The sequence below is a fragment of the Hypanus sabinus genome, chromosome 9 (assembly GCF_030144855.1).
Source record: "Hypanus sabinus isolate sHypSab1 chromosome 9, sHypSab1.hap1, whole genome shotgun sequence".
Classification (NCBI taxonomy): domain Eukaryota; kingdom Metazoa; phylum Chordata; class Chondrichthyes; order Myliobatiformes; family Dasyatidae; genus Hypanus; species Hypanus sabinus.
This window is the reverse complement of record NC_082714.1, coordinates 56281969-56299593: the sequence shown is the minus strand read 5'-3', so window position 1 is coordinate 56299593 and position 17625 is coordinate 56281969. Positions and strand designations below refer to the sequence as shown.

At 40.8% G+C, this 17625-nt stretch overlaps 1 protein-coding gene across 1 annotated transcript; it reads left to right on the top strand.

Moving 5' to 3' along the window:
* Positions 1 to 87: 87 nt before the first annotated feature.
* On the top strand, positions 88 to 16256 carry dctn5 (dynactin 5). The gene is made up of 7 exons (XM_059979732.1): positions 88 to 191; positions 526 to 594; positions 4161 to 4279; positions 6365 to 6476; positions 11636 to 11738; positions 12717 to 12848; positions 14935 to 16256. The coding sequence occupies exons 1-6, from the start codon at positions 144 to 146 to the stop codon at positions 12812 to 12814; spliced, it is 549 nt and encodes a 182-aa protein (XP_059835715.1). The 5' UTR covers positions 88 to 143; the 3' UTR covers positions 12815 to 12848; positions 14935 to 16256.
* Positions 16257 to 17625: the final 1369 nt, after the last annotated feature.

Below are 17625 nucleotides of genomic sequence, written 5' to 3'. Positions count from 1 at the left end.
TGACTGAAGAGAATGATCCCGATCTCGTTGGCGTCAACAGTCCACGTCAATTAAAGCAGGCGCTGTGTTTGCACCTTGCCCCGGAAGTGCTCGCGGTTCCGGTGGGCGTCAGTGGACAGCTGAGGGAGGAGGCGGCGGCGGCGATGGAGTTGTGCGAAATCTTGTATAACAAGGCGGAATATATCGAGACGGTGAGTTGCCCAGGTTGTCTGTTCTCTCCACAGAACGGTACCAGTCACCAGAGAATGGAAAGGGAGCCCATCAGTGGGGACCAGGAGAGGTGGCGACCAGTAATTGAGGGAGGGGCTGCGTTCTAGGGGCACTTGTCGGGGTGGAGAATGGGGGGGGGGGGAGGCATGAGTATGAGACGGGGTTGGGGACCAACAGTGGGAGGGTGGGGTTGGATGAACACCATTCATGTGAGACGCGGTAGGGAGGGGGTATTAGTGCTGGACAGGGTTGTGAGGACTGCTTTAGTAGGGTGGTGGGTTCATCTAATCTGAGATGGTTTGTTTTCGTCTGCAGGCCTCTGGTAACAAGGTGAGCAGGCAATCGGTCCTGTGCGGGAGCCAGAACATAGTATTAAATGGAAAGGTAAATGGGAGAGTTCACTGAGATGTCATTAAAAGCAGTATTTGGTCCAGACTCGTAATTCTGTTGTCTGTATCCTGACTTATGTACGTCACTTCTGGCCCACGTTGTTTCCCTGTTCAGCAGAATCTTGACTTTACAATCACCATTCTTATATTTAATTTCACGTTTCCCTCCACCCCTCTAATTCTTGATGGCCCCTCACCATTTATATCTATGTTTCACCCAATTATTTATACCTGAAATCATTGTTGTCTGGGATCCAAGCTCTGAAATTCTCTTCCTTGCAAGTAAAAGGCTGCTGCTTTGATTAAGCTGTTTGTCACCTAATTTTTATTTGTGAAGTTGTGCAGCTTCCTTAATTTTATCACGTTGAGCAGCCAAATCAATGTTAGTTGATGTTTATCACTTTGCCTTTTGAGGAAATGGTGAGCAGTGTTATACTGAGTATTGCTTTATTATTGTAGCATAGACAAAATAAAGCAAAGAGCTTTTGTTTTTCATCCATCCAGACAGTTCATGTCTTATAATCAGATCAAGGTGATAAAAATGTATTATGCACAATGTACAACCATAGGAGTGGAATTAGCCCATTGAATCTGCTTCTCAATTTCATCATGGCTGATCCATTTTCCCCCGAGCCCCCGTCTCCTGCCTTCTCCCTGTATCCCTTCATGCTCTGACCAATCAAGAATCTATTAACCTCTGCCTTAAATGTGCCCAATATGCCCAATCACCTAGCCTCCACAGCTGGCTGTGGCAACAAATTCTATAAATTCACCACTCTGGCTAAGAAATTTCTCCTCATCTCAGTTCTAAATGATTGTTCCTGTATTCTGAGGCTGTGTCCTCTAGTCATAGACACCACCCCCCCACCCCCCCACCCCCCCGTAAGAAACATCCTCTCTACATCCACTCTTAAGTCCTTTCACCATTTGATAGGTTTCAGTAAGGTCCCCCCTCATTCTTCTGAATTCCAGTGAGTACAAGCCCAGAGCAATCTAATGCTCCTCATATGATAATCCTTTCAATCCCAGAATCATTTTTGTGAACCTCCTTTAAACCCTTCCCAATGTCAGAACATCCCCTCTTAGATAAGAGGACCAAAACTGCTCATGGTACTCCAAGTGAGGTTTCACCAGTGCCTCAAAGTCTCAACATTACAAGCTTGTTTTTATATTCTATACCAGGTAAACTTGAGCAGGGTGGAAGTCTCACTTGCATGGGTCCCAGCTATGCCAACCTTTTTGTTGGCTATGTGGAACAGTCTACATTCCAGTCCTACACTGGTATCACTCCCTATCTTTTCCTACCAGCAACTGCATTGCTGCTGCTTCCTGCACCCATGTGGAGCTGAGCTTGTCGACTTCACTAACTTTGCCTCCAACTTCCACCCTGCCTTGAAATTTACCTGCTCCATTTCTGACACTTCCCTCCCCTTTCTTGATCTCTGTCTCTTCCTCTGGAGACAACTTATCTACTGATGTCTATTATAAACCCACTGACTTTTCCAGCTATCTGGACTATATCTCTTCCCACACTGTTACTTGTGGAAATACCATCCCCTTTTCTCATTCCTCTGTCTCTGCCGCATCTGCTCTCGGGATGAGGCTTTTCATTCTCGAACTAAGTCTATGTCCTCCTTCACAGAAAGGGGCTTCTCTTCCTCCATCAACACTACCTTCAACTGCATCTCTTCCATTTTGCGCACATCTGCCCTCACTCCAGCCTCCCACCACTGCACCAGGGATAGGGTTCCTCTTGTCCTACCATCCCACCAGCCTCTGCATCCGGTACATAATTCTCTGTTACTTCTGCCATCTCCAAAGGGATCCCACCACCAAGCACATCATTCCCTACCCCCCCACTTTTGCTTTCTGCAGAGATCGCTCCCTATGTGACTCCCTTGTCCATTAATCCCTCCCAGTATTTAACCTCGCAAGCGAAACAAGTGCTACACCTGCCCTTACACCACCTCTCTCCCTATCATTCAGGGCCCCAAACAGTCCTTCCAAGTGAGGCGGCACTTAACTTGTGAGTCTTTTGGGGTCATCTGCTGTATCCAGTGCTCCCTGTGTGGCCTCCTGTATATTGGTCTGTCCACCAGAAAAAGCAGGATCTTCCAGTGGCCACCCATTTTAATTCCACTTCCCACTCCCATTCTGACATGTCAGTCCATGGCCTCCTGTACTGCTGCGATGAGGCAACACTTGGGTTAGAGGAGCAAAACCTTGTATTCCGTCTGGCTAGCCTCCAACCTGATGGAATGAACATCAATTTCTTGAACTTCTTATAATGGTCTCCCTACCATTCCCCATTCTCAATTCCCAATTCCCTCTTTCACCTTATCTCCTTACCTGTCCATCACCTCACTCTGGTGTTCTTCCATGGCCTTCTCTCCTCTCCTTTCAGATACCCCCTTCTCCAGCCCTCTATCTCTTTCACCAGTGAACTTCCCAGCTCTTTACTTCACCCCTTCCCGTCTCAATTTCACACATTACTTTGTGTTTCTTCCTCCCCTCCCCTTCTTACTCTGACTCCTCATCTTTTTTCCTCCAGTCCTGATGAAGGGTCTCGGAGTGAAACACAACAGTACTATTTTCCATAGATGCTGCTTGGGCTGCTGAGTTCCTCCAGCATTTTGTGTGTGTTAACGGGGCTAGAATCTTGATTATTGAAGTTATTAGGTTTAGAGGTGAAAGCTGCTGTTTCTTATCAGCTTTGTTTTCCCCTGAAGGCCCACTTGTGTCGTGGTATCTTCTTTTAAGCAGTGAACTGCATTCTTTATTCTCTCAATCTCAATCTCAGTGGTCTCCAGCATGGCGTTTGGTGGGGTGGAGATGCCTCTCTACGAAAGGAAGTGTAAGGCACTCCTTCCTTCTGCTAGCCTGCAGGTCACCTTTGGGGAAGGTGTAGCACCTGCTTAGCCCCCAGATCAGCGTCACATGAAGCCATGGGAACAGGTGGCGGATGGCCGTATGAGTAGTTGGTGCATATCACAAGTCCTAGTTTTGTGACCACTGATGCCAGACAGACAATCTCTTAAAATTGGTAATGGCTGGGGTCATCTGTCTTGTAAAGACACTGCCCAGAAGAAGGCAATGGCAGACCACCTGTGTAGGAAAAATTTGCCAAGGAGAGTCATGGTCAAAGACCATGGTCAGCCACGTCCCACAACACGACACGTAATGATGATCTGCCATGGAGCACATCTCAGCAGAGCCACTTGTGCTTCTCACTACCCCATTCCTGCACTGATACAACCGTTAACTCGGCACTATTGGTTCATGATGTGTCAGTGACTGGGACTGCTTTCTTCCCCTAATTCATTTCCTTGATAGTTAATTCCTTCACTTGTGTGACTTTCTAACTAATGTGGGGCTGAAACCATCCCAACCATCCCACTTAACTGGGAAGCCAAGGATCCTGATACTGCTTTCTGAACATCTCTTGTTCTGGATATGTTTCATTCCTTTGATTGATATCAGTAATAAAGTTTCCGCACAAGTTTTTCACTCTATGCCTGTTTTACATGGTGAGTTTAATGTGGTTTTTATTTTTAAAAACAGACGATCGTTATGAACGACTGCATTATCCGTGGAGACCTGGCGAATGTGAGAGTTGGACGACATTGTGTCATCAAGAGCCGAAGTGTCATAAGGCCGCCTTTTAAGAAATTTAGCAAAGGGTGAGGTTCTTGCATTGTATAATCCAGATCTCACTGTAACATGCCATTGGGCTGGGTTTATTGATGAATTGGATTGAGAGCTTGTTTTGGCCACCTTTCCCTTCCAGAAGTTTCTGAATCTGTTTTTGCACAAAATGGTTACTTTTAAAAGTTCAAACAAATGAGAAGGGAGTTTATGCGGAGTTGTTAGTTAAGGAGCACCCGAGCACATAAACAGATACTTCAGCTCATTTAGTTTGTGCTGAACTGTTATTCGGCCTACTGGCATTGACCTGCACCATGGCCCAACAAACTCTCCCATCCTGTAGTTAATCCAAATACTGTCATTGAACCCACATCCACCACTTCCACTGGCAGCTCGTTCCACACTTGCACCACATTCTGAGTGAAGGTTCCACTTGAATATTTCAACTTGTATTAATATTGTTATATGAAATAATTTTTTTCCACAAGCATAGACTGGGACTATCATATTGTTAAGGGCTTAGATGGGGTGGAATTTATTGTGCATTTGAGAACCCTTCAAGGCAGAAGGCAAAGCTTGATCTCCTCTTGGAAATGGAGCAGGGCAAATGTTTGAGGTGACATGGGAGGGGGGGGGTGACTTCGGCATGAGTGACCATATCTATAACTATATGGTTTTGTGTAGGTCTTGTAGCTTTAGTTTTTTGGTTTGGTTCGGTTGGGTAGTAGAGTTGGTCTCCTGACTTGGTGTGTCTGGGTAGTCTTGTTTTGTCTGGTGCATTTGGAGCTCCTTTCCGGGGACGCGCTAAGATGGTAGCGCAATATTAATATGCAGCAGCCTCTCCGGACTCTGGATTGGGGGTTGCCAAACATTATGTGGATTTTCTGGTGTAGTCTGTTTTGTCATGTGCTTTTGTGATATCATTCTGGAGGAATGTTGTCTCATTTTTTAACTGCATTGCATTTGTGGTTTCTAAATGACAATAAACTGAAATTCAATTAGTTTTGAAATAGTCACAGAAAGGGACAGAACTGGTCTACCGGTTCATGCTCTAACTTGGAGTAAGGTGAATTTTGATGGTATGAGAGAGGAGCTTGCAAAGGTTGATTAGAGTTAGTTGCTTGTGGACAAAGGGACTACAGGCAAGTGGGAGGCTTTTAAAGGTGCAAATAGTGAGATCTTAAGGTCTACATGTTCCTGAAGGGCAAGGTTGGTAGGGGCAGAAAACCTTGGATGATGAGGGATATTGAGGCCCTCTGTAGGATAAAGGAGATAATGGGTTAAGTACAGGCATCTGGAATCATGAATCTCTGAAGGAATATAAGGGATGCTGGAGTGTACTTGAGAAGGAAATTGGGAAGGCAAAAAGAAACATGCGGTAATGTTGGCAGAAAAAATCCAAAGAGATTTTATGTACTTCAAGGGGAAAGGGGTAACCAGAGAGAATACGGCTTCTCAAAGACCTAAGAGGACACATTTGTGTGGAGCTGTAGGGGATGGGAAAATAATATCTCTTTATGAATATTTCTTCTGCTTTTACCATGGAGAAAGACATAAGACTTCAGAACCAGGAAAAGTAAATGGGGAGGTCTTGGCTAGTTACTATTATAGGAAAGGAGATGTTAGATGTCTTAAGAGGTATGACAGATAAATCACTAGAGCTTGTACAGGTATATTCAAAAACACTGGGAAGCCAGAGGAGAAATTGCACGCACTCTGGCTGAGATGTTTGTGTCACGATTGGCCATGGGTGAGGTGCTTGCAGACTGGGGGGGTGACAAGCATTGTGCCTTTACTTAAGAAGGGCAGCATAGTAAAACTGGAAACTGTAGCCAAAAAATCTAGCATCTGTAGAAATAAGTTACTGGAACATATGCTGAGGGATAATACATACATTTGGAAAGATAGTGGTTGATTAGGGATATTCAGCATGGCTCTGTGTGTTGCTGATCATGTTGTACAAACTTCACTGAGTTTTTTGAAGTGACTAAGAAAATTGATGAAGGCAGTGGAGGAGATGTAATTTATATTGACTTCAGTAGCCTTTGTTAAGGTTCCACATGGTATAAGAAAGTGTTAATTTAGCTGTTATTAAATTAAAATTCTCCTTTGAAATGCAGGGTTGCCTTCTTCCCACTGCACATTGGTGACCATGTATTCATCGAGGAAGACTGTGTGGTAAATGCAGCCCAGATTGGATCTTATGTTCACATAGGGAAGAACTGTGTTATTGTAAGTACAGTACATTTTTAATCACTCAGTCTGTAATTGTACAGTACATTGTCCATATGTAGCTCGAAGTTGGAGGCAGGAACTTTCAACAGAGTCTAGTGACTTTCTGAGCTTTGGAAATGTATTGGGGATTGTATGTGGAAATGCTGTGGTTGGAGGCATGGGTATCTGTTTTTAGGAATGAAGAAGTTGGATAAACACTTCATGGGTTTAGCAAGTGTAATTCTGGATGCTGTGCTTTTTAATATGTTGTTCAACTCATCAAATGACTAAAGACAACACTAACTTTTAACATGGAAAATAATTAAGTATTTGTTAAACGTTATATAATTTGTAGCATCTGTTTTGTATTGGTAGGTGTACTGGGGTTTTTCCAGGATAACAATAAAAGTTCACTTACTGTTTTATGTCATTATTTGACATAGTTTAACCCCTTCCAACATGTGGTAGCCTCATTTGACAGGCACCTCTTCAAGCATCCTAAACCATCATTCCCCTCACTCTTGGTGCGTGGTTAATAGAACAATAAATATTGACCATTCTTTATATATTGTCATGGGATTGTTAGTTTTTATTCCTCCAGGGTAAAGGAGTCTGAAGTTAGAGGTTCTTTATTCATCTTGAATGGAGCACACTCCCTTGGCATTGCATTGAACCTCTAGCCGTGGGTGGAAGAACCTTTCAAATTGCTCTGTCATTTTCAACCAATTATCTCTAGATCATCTTGTACCTTTTCCAGAAATGTCGGAGTTGTATGGCAGGGAAACAAGTCCAAGTCATCGATGCTGACCAAGTAGCCTTCCTGAGTTGTCCCATCTGCCTTTCCAATCAACTTGTATCGAGATGTCTTTTAGATGTCATATTATACCCACCTCTCAAGCTTCCTCTGGCAGCTTGTTTCATATACATACCACCTTCTGTGTGATGCAAGCTGCCCCTTGGGTCCTTTCTAATTCTTTTCCCTCTCACTTTAAAATTATGACCTCTACTTTCAGACTCCCTTACACTGGAGGAAAAAACTGACCACCCCCTTATCTAGCTCCATCATTGCCTTATAAGCTTCTATAAGGTAATACTTGGCCTCCTGCTCTCAATGTATTTTTCCTCTCCTTATAACTGAAGCCCTCCAGTGAATCTTTCCTAGCCCCTTCTGCAGCTTAATCACATCCTACCTATAGCTGGGTGACCAGAACTGCACACGATACTTCCAAGATTGGTCTCACCAATGTCTTGTACGTGTGTAACATGACTTTCCAAATGCTTTATTCGGTGACCTGACTAATGAAGAAAAGTGTGCCAAATGCCTTAATCACCACCCTGCCTAACTGTGTTTCTGCTTTCAGGGAACTATGTACCTATACCTTTACATCGTTCTCCACCAGAGCCCTGTGTCCTCTAATTTGTATTTGCTCTTTGGATTATTTGTATCAAACCCTCTGCACTTTTCAGTATTAAAGTTAACTTGCCATGGCACAAGCCTGTTTGTATCTTCTTTGGGCCTTGTATACAGTGGGTTCTGGTTAATTGGAACACTTTGAGACCAGTACATTTTGGCCTATGTAAGTGGCTGTCCCAATTAGCTGGTTCCATGGAACATTTAAAAAAAAACACTGTTTAACTGAATAACAAATACTTAAATAGTTAAATGAAATGTGGAACAAATCAGAACACTACAAATACTACCACAGGTCTACAAAGCTGTGCATTAGTTTCTAATAGTTATCAACAGAGGAATTCAGCCTGTGTATGCTGCTGTACTTTTGACTGTAAATGAACAAAATTAAAACCTCATGCAGATGATGGACTGCCTTCAGATAACACTTTCAACGATTGCTTCTCCGTATTCCTCATAGTGCCTAACTTGTTGAAGTAATGAAATTGTTTCATTTACATTCATGGCTCTTTCTGGCATCTCCAAGCCTGAATCCTTGAAACCACAGTGAGCAGAACAGTTCTGAATTGTCTTACTGCTTATTTCTCACCAACCCATGCAGCTGACACTATTTTAAAAACTGTTTGCTCTAAGCACGGTGTAGCGTCTAACGGCCACACACGTGCACATGACTGGCGCTAGTTGGAAACTGTTTTGCAACAGTCTCTTGTCCCAATTAAATGGTGTAAATAAATGAAGGGAATCTTGGCAATTTTCTTAATTTAGTTTTTGTTCTTTAAGAGGTGTCACATATAAGCAACTGTACCGATGAACCAGTGGTCTAATTAACCAGAATCCACTGTACATCCAAAGTTCTGCTGGAAATGGTGCCCTGACACTCAATCCAAGGCAGTAACATTTACTGGAAAGGAGTGGTTAAAATTCTGAGGAGCATCACTACACCAACCATTCCAAAAGTCAAACTGCTCTTACTCTGTTACTTAGTCAATTTTCTATCCATATCCTGAGTCCCATTAATTCCATGGTCTTCAGTCCTGGTAACTTGTCTGCTATGTTGCATTTTAGCTGAAGCCTTTTGAAACCTCATTGAAGTCAACAGTTTGCCTTTAGCAAATCCAGGCTCCCTTTCCTTAATCAATCCATACACATCCAAATGACTGATAATTCTGTTGTTAATTGTTTCCCCACCAGAGAGGTGAACCTGTTTGGTTTATAAGTGGTGGATTTATTCCTGCACTTTAATAAGGATGTAATTTTTAAAAATTTCTATCATTGGTTCTAGCCTTAAATCTCTCGAGGTTTGTAACTTTATAGGTCGGACCTCTGCAGCTTGCTCTCTCAGCAGCCTAGGATGATTTATCCATTTTAAGTGCAGTTGGCTATTCTAGTAGCTACACTTTATCAACATTTCCTTCATCCAGAATCTTGGTGAGGGAAGATTCTAATCAAGAGAATCATGATAAGGATTTGTCATTTCACAAGGCTATTTCTATCTTCTTTGAGTTGTGTGTACAGTGGATTCTGGTTAATTGGAACACATAGGGACCAGTACATTTTGGCCCATATAAACGGCTATCCCAATTAGCTGGTTTCATGGAATTAAAACAAAACTACCATTTAACTGAATAACAAGTTGTGCATTTAAATGAAATACAAAACAAATTGGAACACTACAAATTAGAACACTCCAGAATCTTGACTGCATTCTGTGATTCTGGGATTCTAGCAGCATCTTTCAGCAGTTCATCAACTGCTGTTAAATTTACATGGAATGTGCTATGGCTGCATCAGTTTTACTTTTTAACATCTGTGTACCTATATTTCCATCAACAGATTTGTGCACGTTTTATGCAGGCAGCTTTTGAGAAGTTATGTGGCTTGTTGGAATTGTGTAGTTAACACAAAAGTGGTTGTTAAAATACTTGATAGATATAAAGAGCATTGGGACGTCCCAGATGGTAAATTTTTCTAGTGTAAATAATGCTGAGGTGTAAATAATCATTAAAAGGTTAAGGATTTATTTGCATATTAAACTGTAATTTTAATCTTGCCTGTTCTGTTTTAGCAACTAGTTCTGTAATCCTGAAAAGTGAACTGATGCTGACCTCACCATGGTGCCTTTCAGGTTTATTTCTGTTTTGATCTTGATTGTCTGTATTAAATTATACAATCCACACCTGTTCATTTAAACTTTTTTGTGCTTAAGTATTGACCTTTCAATCAAATCAGTCAGTTCAAATGAAATAAACACCATGTGTATACAATTTCTATTTTTTAAAAAATAACTAATTTCAGAAAAGAACATCTTTGAATTGGGCATTGATTGAACAGATTTCATGATCCTTTTCCTAATATGACATAATGAGCTGAATGAACTAAACCGATTAGTTGGGGCAGATGTGACAGTTTAACCTTCAAATCATCCATTCTTACACCATGGTAAGAGTGAACATAGCAACAAGACACAAGGTGGTCATCCTGTATCAGTGAAGTCTCTCTCAAGCAGAAATTTTGTGATGTACTGTCCAAGCTCTTCTGAAGAAGCAGCAAGAAACGACAGACAAGGTTGAGGACTAGAAATGCAGTGATCGGCCATGGAAACTGAGTACAACAGTTGAGAGATGTGTCAAACTGATGGGAAGAAGTTGAGCACTGCTGTCAGCTCTGAACTTTTAGAAACCCCCGGAACCCAAGTACACCCCTCTACTGTCCAGACAAGTCTTATCAGAAGTGGTCATCTTGGAAGAATTCCTGTCAAAAAGCTATTCCCACTGAAGTGGAAACAAAGCCAAGAGACTCACTTACGTACAAAAACATAAGACTGGGGCACTGAACAGCGGTAGCAAGTGCTCTGGACTAACAAGTCCAAATTTGAAATTTTTTGCTCAAATAGGCAATTTGTCCGTAGAAGAGCTGGAAAGCGCTACACGGAAGAATGTCTACAGCCAACAGTGAAGCATGGCAGAGGCTCTCTGCAAGTTTGGGTCTGTGTTTCTGCAAAATGGAGTCTGTGATCTAGTCAGAATTAATAGAACCCTCACTGCTGAGAAGTAGGAGAAGATTCCCATCTATCATGCAATACCATCAGGGAGGCCTCTGATGGGTCCCAACTTCACTCTATAGCTGGATAATCAGCCCAAACACACATTCATAAATAGCTATCTTCAGTGAAAGGAGACAGAACTTCTACAACAGATGGTATGGTCTCCACAGAGCTCTGATCTCAACATCACTGAGATTGTCTGGGACTACCTGGTGACAGAAGCAAGTGAGGCCAGCCAAAGTCTTCAGAAGAACCGTGGCAAGTTCTCTACAAGATACGTGGACAACCTGCCAGTCAATTTTCTTATAAAATTGTACAGCAGGTGGTCACATCAATTACTGATTTGATTTATTTTAAATTATCTACTGTTTTTTATAGTAATATTTTTTGATATTTAGGAACTTCTCATTTTTTTAAAAACCTCTTTGCTTCCGGATTTTTTTACATGTGCCTAAGACTTTTGCACAGTATGGTGTCTTTTGTCAAAGAACACTGTTGTGCAGCATGGGTGAATAGTAGAGGAGATTTTACTCGGGAGTGTTGAGTACAAGGCCATTCTTGCATATGCTTTTGATTGGAGCTCGAGTAAAAGCAACGTTGTCTGCAAATGACCTTTGAGATTTGTTTGTTTCGGTTGTTGTTACTGCAGTAAAAATAGGTGATTTTAACTATCTTAGATGAAATAATGGACATGTTTGTTTTCCACCATCTACCTCTTCGTAGGGTCGGAGGTGTGTTCTCAAAGATTGCTGCAAGATTCTGGAAAACACTGTCCTCCCTCCAGAAACTGTGGTCCCTCCTTTCACAGTCTTCTCTGGCTGCCCAGGTAATTGAGAGCCTTGCATAATCACCAGGGTCTAACGTGATCACTGGACTGGAGAAAGGCTGACCACCATGCTTCCTGCAGTTATGGCTAAAAATAACTGCATACACTTTGTTGTAGCCATACTGCACTAACTCTAAATTAACAATCAATTAGTGTCCCGTTGAATAGAAAACTGAGTACAGAGGAAGCAAGTTCTTTACAGAAACTTCCAAACTCCCAACAGTACTATGAAATATTAATACTTGCACATGAACTTCTCAGTTGTAGTTTTGTGCTGTCTTTGAAATGGTAAAAGGGTTTGTAGTATTGGGGCATGTGGTTGGTAGATTTCCCATTCTGCTTCTGCTGACCAGCATGCAACCCTTGATTTCTCGAGTAAGTTTTCAGAAAAGAGGGACAGGCAAGAAGAGTGAAAGCTGCTGTGCTGCCCCTGAGCCAGGAGTCATCTTTGTTGATGCCTGACATCAAAGTGGTGATTTCCATGGCCAAAGGCAGTCTCCTTAACTCTGATGATTGCAACTGTGTTGAATTTCTTTCTCTCATTCCTCAGCAGCATAAATAGTTTGTGGTTGTCCTGGTTGAATGAGATCCTCTTCCTTTCAAGGTGTCAGCTCTGTTGAAGGCCATGAGTTTGGGTATTGAACCAGGCATTTGAGAGAAAAATTTAAACATGTGTTGCCAATATGGTACAAGAGGGAGTGAATGCCTTTCAGATGGGTGCTATGCCACAGCACGGTGAACACAAGAGTTCTACTTGGTGTACTGGCCGATATTCATCGATTCCTTGTTACATATTCCAAGTTGACAACTGTTTCCTTTTTTATAAAGGTCTGTACTTGAAAAGTGCTACTTTAAGCATTAGTGTTTTACTGATTTTCTGAGGTGGTGAACTCTTTTTGTCACCTTCTTTATGAAAGGATTGTGATACTTCAAGGGTGAGGAGAATGGACTTTAAGATGATTTTGTATTTTCTGACAGGCCTTTTTACTGGTGAACTCCCTGAGTGCACACAGGAGCTCATGACTGATGTTACAAAAAGCTACTACCAGAAGTTCCTGCCACTTTCTCAGATTTGAGATGGGCCTTTCCTCCAAAGCACCATGAGAAAAGGTATGTTAAGGCAAAGTGAATCAGTTTGTGGGTTGGGGGGGGGGCGCGTCGGGAGGGGATCTCTGCATTTAAACAGCACTTCCAGGTGGATGTGAGCAAGCACATGGATGCATAATGAGTCTGATACAGAGCTTGGTAAAGGTTATTTCTGTTTCTCTTCAGTTTCATTTATGACTTTTATAGGAACAATGGCAGTGATATCAACACTTCCTTCCTCCACCTCCACCACCATGCCCTCTGCCCTACTGCACCATCCTGCATTTCTGAGGCTCAGGTCAAGTCAAGTCAACTTTTATTGTCATTTTGACCATAACTGCTGGTACAGTGCATAGTAAAAATGTGACAACATTTTTCAGGACCATGGTGTTACATGACACAGTACAAAAATCTAGACTGAATTACGTAATAAAAAAAAACAACACAGAGAAAGCTACACTAGACTACAGACCTACACTGGACTGTATAAAGTGCACAAAAACAGTGCAGGCATTACAATAAATAATAAACAGGACAGTAGGGCAAGGTGTCAGTCCAGGCTTCGGGTATTGAGGAATCTGATAGCTTGGGGGAAGAAACTGTTACATAGTCTGGTTGGGAGGGCCCGAATGCTTCGGAGCCTTTTCCCAGATGGCAGGAGGGAGAAGAGATTGTATGAGGGGTGCATGGGGTCCTTCATAATGCTGTTTCCTTTGCGGATGCAGTGTGAAGTTTAAATGTCCATGATGGCAGGAAGAGAGACCCTGATGATCTTCTCAGCTGGTCTCACTATCCGCTGCAGGGTCTTGTTATTGAGGGATTTGCACTGTTTTTGCATAGTCCTCCAAATCCACGACCAGAGCAAGCAAAGCATCACCCTCTCCCTGGCTGATGTCCTAAGGATTGAGGACAGAATTACAATTGGTTCTCCTCTGTGGCGCTCCCAGCAACTTTGCTAACTCCAATTCCTGTATATAAAAAAAACAATCAATAGTTAGCCCACAAATTTAGATTTGGAAGTTAAGGTAAGGCAGGTAAACAGCTAAGAGGACAATGGGTTATTAACTAAAGGCAGAACAAGTACGCAATTCCAGAAGTTAGCAAATACTAGGCCAGTGGTGGGTGGCACACTCCACATTTGAGTAGGGTTTCATTTACACCAAAATTTGTACACGTTATCAATGTTGAAAAATTTATTCAATCCTGACATAGTGATATGAAATTAAATTGGGAATGACGTATGTGCCTCGATACTGTGTCCTGACTAATCTTCCCTTAACAAAATAGATCAACAGCTGATGTATAATCTTGCATCATCCAAATTGGCTATAGCATTTAACCCTCTTATTGATGGGTGCACAGTAATTCATTGTATAACTGACAATGTTAAGTATTCAATAAGATCTCGAATTGTTTGCCTTTGCGTAGAAGACAGCCATTGTACTTGGATGTCCACAATTATTCTGCTCTTTTAATTCACCTTTTTGCCCACATGGATTACTTGGTTTTTTTTGCCAGAACATACAGGTTTAGATTAAGATTTTCAGCACAGACTGATGTAATTTGACTCATGGTCCTTACTGATGGTGCTTCACACATGCCTACTTCATCTCTCCTCTTCATGTCATCTAACTCTTTTGGGAATTTCACTCCAGGGATAATGGTCTTGTCTGATTTTTTTTTTAAACTGCTCTTGTTTTTGTATGTGAATGGGGTGTAGAATGTAGTAGGGGGTTATCATTGACATTCATTTAATTCTTACATATTCACTTTCAGAAAGCTGTTATGTCATTTATTACTGAAAGTGACTGACAAAGGTGGGCCAGTGCATTTGGGGTACAGATTAACTGGAATTAGTAGAATGGCTTCCTCCTTTTCCTATCTACCAGCAATGTGTTTGCTTGGGATCATATACAAATTATTAAGCATAGTTGCTAATCTTTTGTCAAGTCCACAGTGCTACAATCCTTTTTAAAATGGGTAATATAAAAAAGTTCCTTCTCATAATAGGCTGAAGATGTTAGGCCTTGACCCCGAATGTCTGTTATTCTATATTCTGAGAATTTAAACTCTTTGATTATCTCACTTTAATTTTTTTCTCTCGTTGCAGAACCTGTTTTACTGAGGACCTGAAAGTGAACAACTGAACAAAGTTTAGACACTGCCTGGATATTCCCACTTGATGAAGTGGGTCAGGCACAGAGAAATTTGTGCATTATAAGTAGTTGTTTCTTTGGTCTGGAAAAGACTGGCTGCTCCTTCACACTTGAAATGACAGTGTGTGCAGCCTTCAATTCATAACTTAATTATTTTATTGGCTACGTTCAGTGCCACAAAACACTGAGCATGATATATGCTGTAATTATTCCTGAAACTAGTTCTGAGACGTTCAATCACTAAGCTTCCTGCATATTCGAACAAGGTTAATTGCATTAATCCAGTTCTTGTTAGAAAAGATCTTTTGTTGTGGGTACGTGTAATCGGTGCTGTTTCTCAGAAAAGTTATCCTGAGTTTCTTTACTGTTTGTATTAAGTGGCACCAACCTTTGACTGATTCTTGACTAACTGTATAAATATCATCTGTTAAGATTCAAGCCGTAAGACAGGATACAGAAAAGGTGGCTGGGGTAACAAGTTGTACTTCTAATAAGTACGTAATGCAGAACAAATCTAGCAGTAATCACCATGAAGTGACATCATATAAATGAAATTAAATCAGACATATTATAAATCATACACCGTACAGTGAGGCAAGTGGTGATACTTGGTGCCAAGTGGCCTTTTCAGACAATTTCTCTTCTCATCAGCATCCTAGTCATTTACTTTTTACACATTTATTAATATTTTTGCCAATTAAAATGGAGCATGTGTAATCTCCATTGAATATCTTAGTTATTTTGCCCTAAAACATATAGTGGATTTTCTTAAGAATTAAAAAAAGACGTCGTCCATCGTGTTGGCATAACTGCAGGCAAAATGTTAGTTTATGCAGGTACTGATCCAAAGAACATAATTCGTCACAATTTTCTAAAAATGTATGGAAGAATAATCTATAGATGAAAACCTCCTGTCCTTTAATGCAAAAATGTCACAGTATTTCCTGCATGTTTGCTGCATTCCTGACTACCTATTTATACTTCTGATAATATTGTTCAGAAAAACTCTTGGTGGTGACAGGTGAAGTTTATTTTGTCATTGAGGACAGTTTTCCAATTTTTGGACATTTCATAACTATTCATGACTGAAAACTTATAGAAGTGCTTCTTGACTAACTTCTTTCAACACTTGTATGTGGTATTGAGAACTTAAGTTTAACCATTTCATCTTCAAAATCAGTTTTGTTATCACTGATACGTCGTGAACTGTATTTTGGCAACAGTACAGTGCAAAACAAATATAAGTTATAATAAATAGTGTTTTTTTTAAAAAAAAGAGCCACAAATTCTAGGAATTGTCATTCCTTTAACATATTTTCCCTTAAATTTCACTTGAGAGTTATTTCAAGCAGCTCTTCCTGTGTCATTTTGCAGATGAATGGCCGAACAACTTGCCAACTGTTTCAATCTTGGATCTTAAAGGTGTTTTCTTTAATACCAGGTGCATTAAGTCTTTCATTTGTTTTCTCTATCAACAAATTGAAAAGAAAATCTTGGCACTTATGGTAGAATTGATATGTTTGATGTGTCTAATATTTTTGGCAGTTGTGAAAACATCCACAAAATCTCATGTCTCAAGATCAAAATATTGCTTGTCTCTATTCTACAGTAGTAATCTTCCTCCTGTGTATTTGATGACATCATGATGGATGAATAAACGCAAGCCAGATATCAGCTGAGTATATTTCTCCTATTGCTGTGCCTTTACAGCAAACTTACACTGTCCAAAAACCTTTATTCCATATGCACCCAAGCTTGTCATTCTTCACACATGAAGAGTAAATATGACCAAATATTAAAGAAATTGCAATATTACTGGGCACTCCAGGCATTCCAGTTTGCCTACAGTTATAAATGACATCTGAATCCTGTCATTTTTAACTTCTTTAAGCCTGTGAACGTATTTTAACATTATCAATTGACGATGCCAAAAAATTGTTAGTTGAAGTAATTTTTGATGCCTTTTACAGTCTGACAGATCTCTCTGAATATTACATACACTGCTTTCATAACATTAACCATTGCTACATTTTACCTTTAACTTAAATATCTTCTCTCTCCTTAGAGTGACACTAGTTTTCTTCTGATACTTTTCATTTGAAATTCATTTGGAGCTAAATAAGTCTGACGTAACATAAAAGCTGACAGATTTTTTGATATCAGATGAAAGGAAGCATACATTTGAGGGGCTTGTACAAACCCCATTTCCAGAAAAGTTGGGATATTTTCCAAAATGCAGAAAAAACAAAAATCTGTGAAATGTTCATTCACGTGAACCTTTATTTAACTGACAAAAGTACAAAGAAAAGATTTTCAATAGTTCTACTGACCAACTTAATTGTATTTTGTATATATACACAAACTTAGAATTTGATAGCTGCAACACACTCAACAAAAGTTGGGACAGAGTTAAAATAAGATTGAAAAGTGCACAGAATATTCAAGTAACACTGGTTTGGAAGACTCCACATTAAGCAGGCTAATTGGTAGCAGGTGAGGTATCATGACTGGGTATAAAAGTAGTGTCCATCAAAGGCTCAGTCTTTGCAAGCAAGGATGGGTCGTGGCTCACCCCTTTGTGCCAAAATTCATGAGAGAATTGTTAGTCAGTTCAAAAGGAACATTTCCCAACGCAAGATTGCAGA

What these genes read in the sequence shown, in the direction of transcription:
- dctn5 (XM_059979732.1), top strand. Translation starts at nt 144, where the DNA reads ATGGAGTTGTGCGAAATCTTGTATAACAAGGCGGAATATATCGAGACG. An exon ending in AGGCGGAATATATCGAGACG is followed by an intron (nt 192 to 525) that starts GTGAGTTGCCCA and finishes TTTCGTCTGCAG; the next exon opens with GCCTCTGGTAACAAGGTGAG. An exon ending in AGTCTTCTCTGGCTGCCCAG is followed by an intron (nt 11,739 to 12,716) that starts GTAATTGAGAGC and finishes ATTTTCTGACAG; the next exon opens with GCCTTTTTACTGGTGAACTC.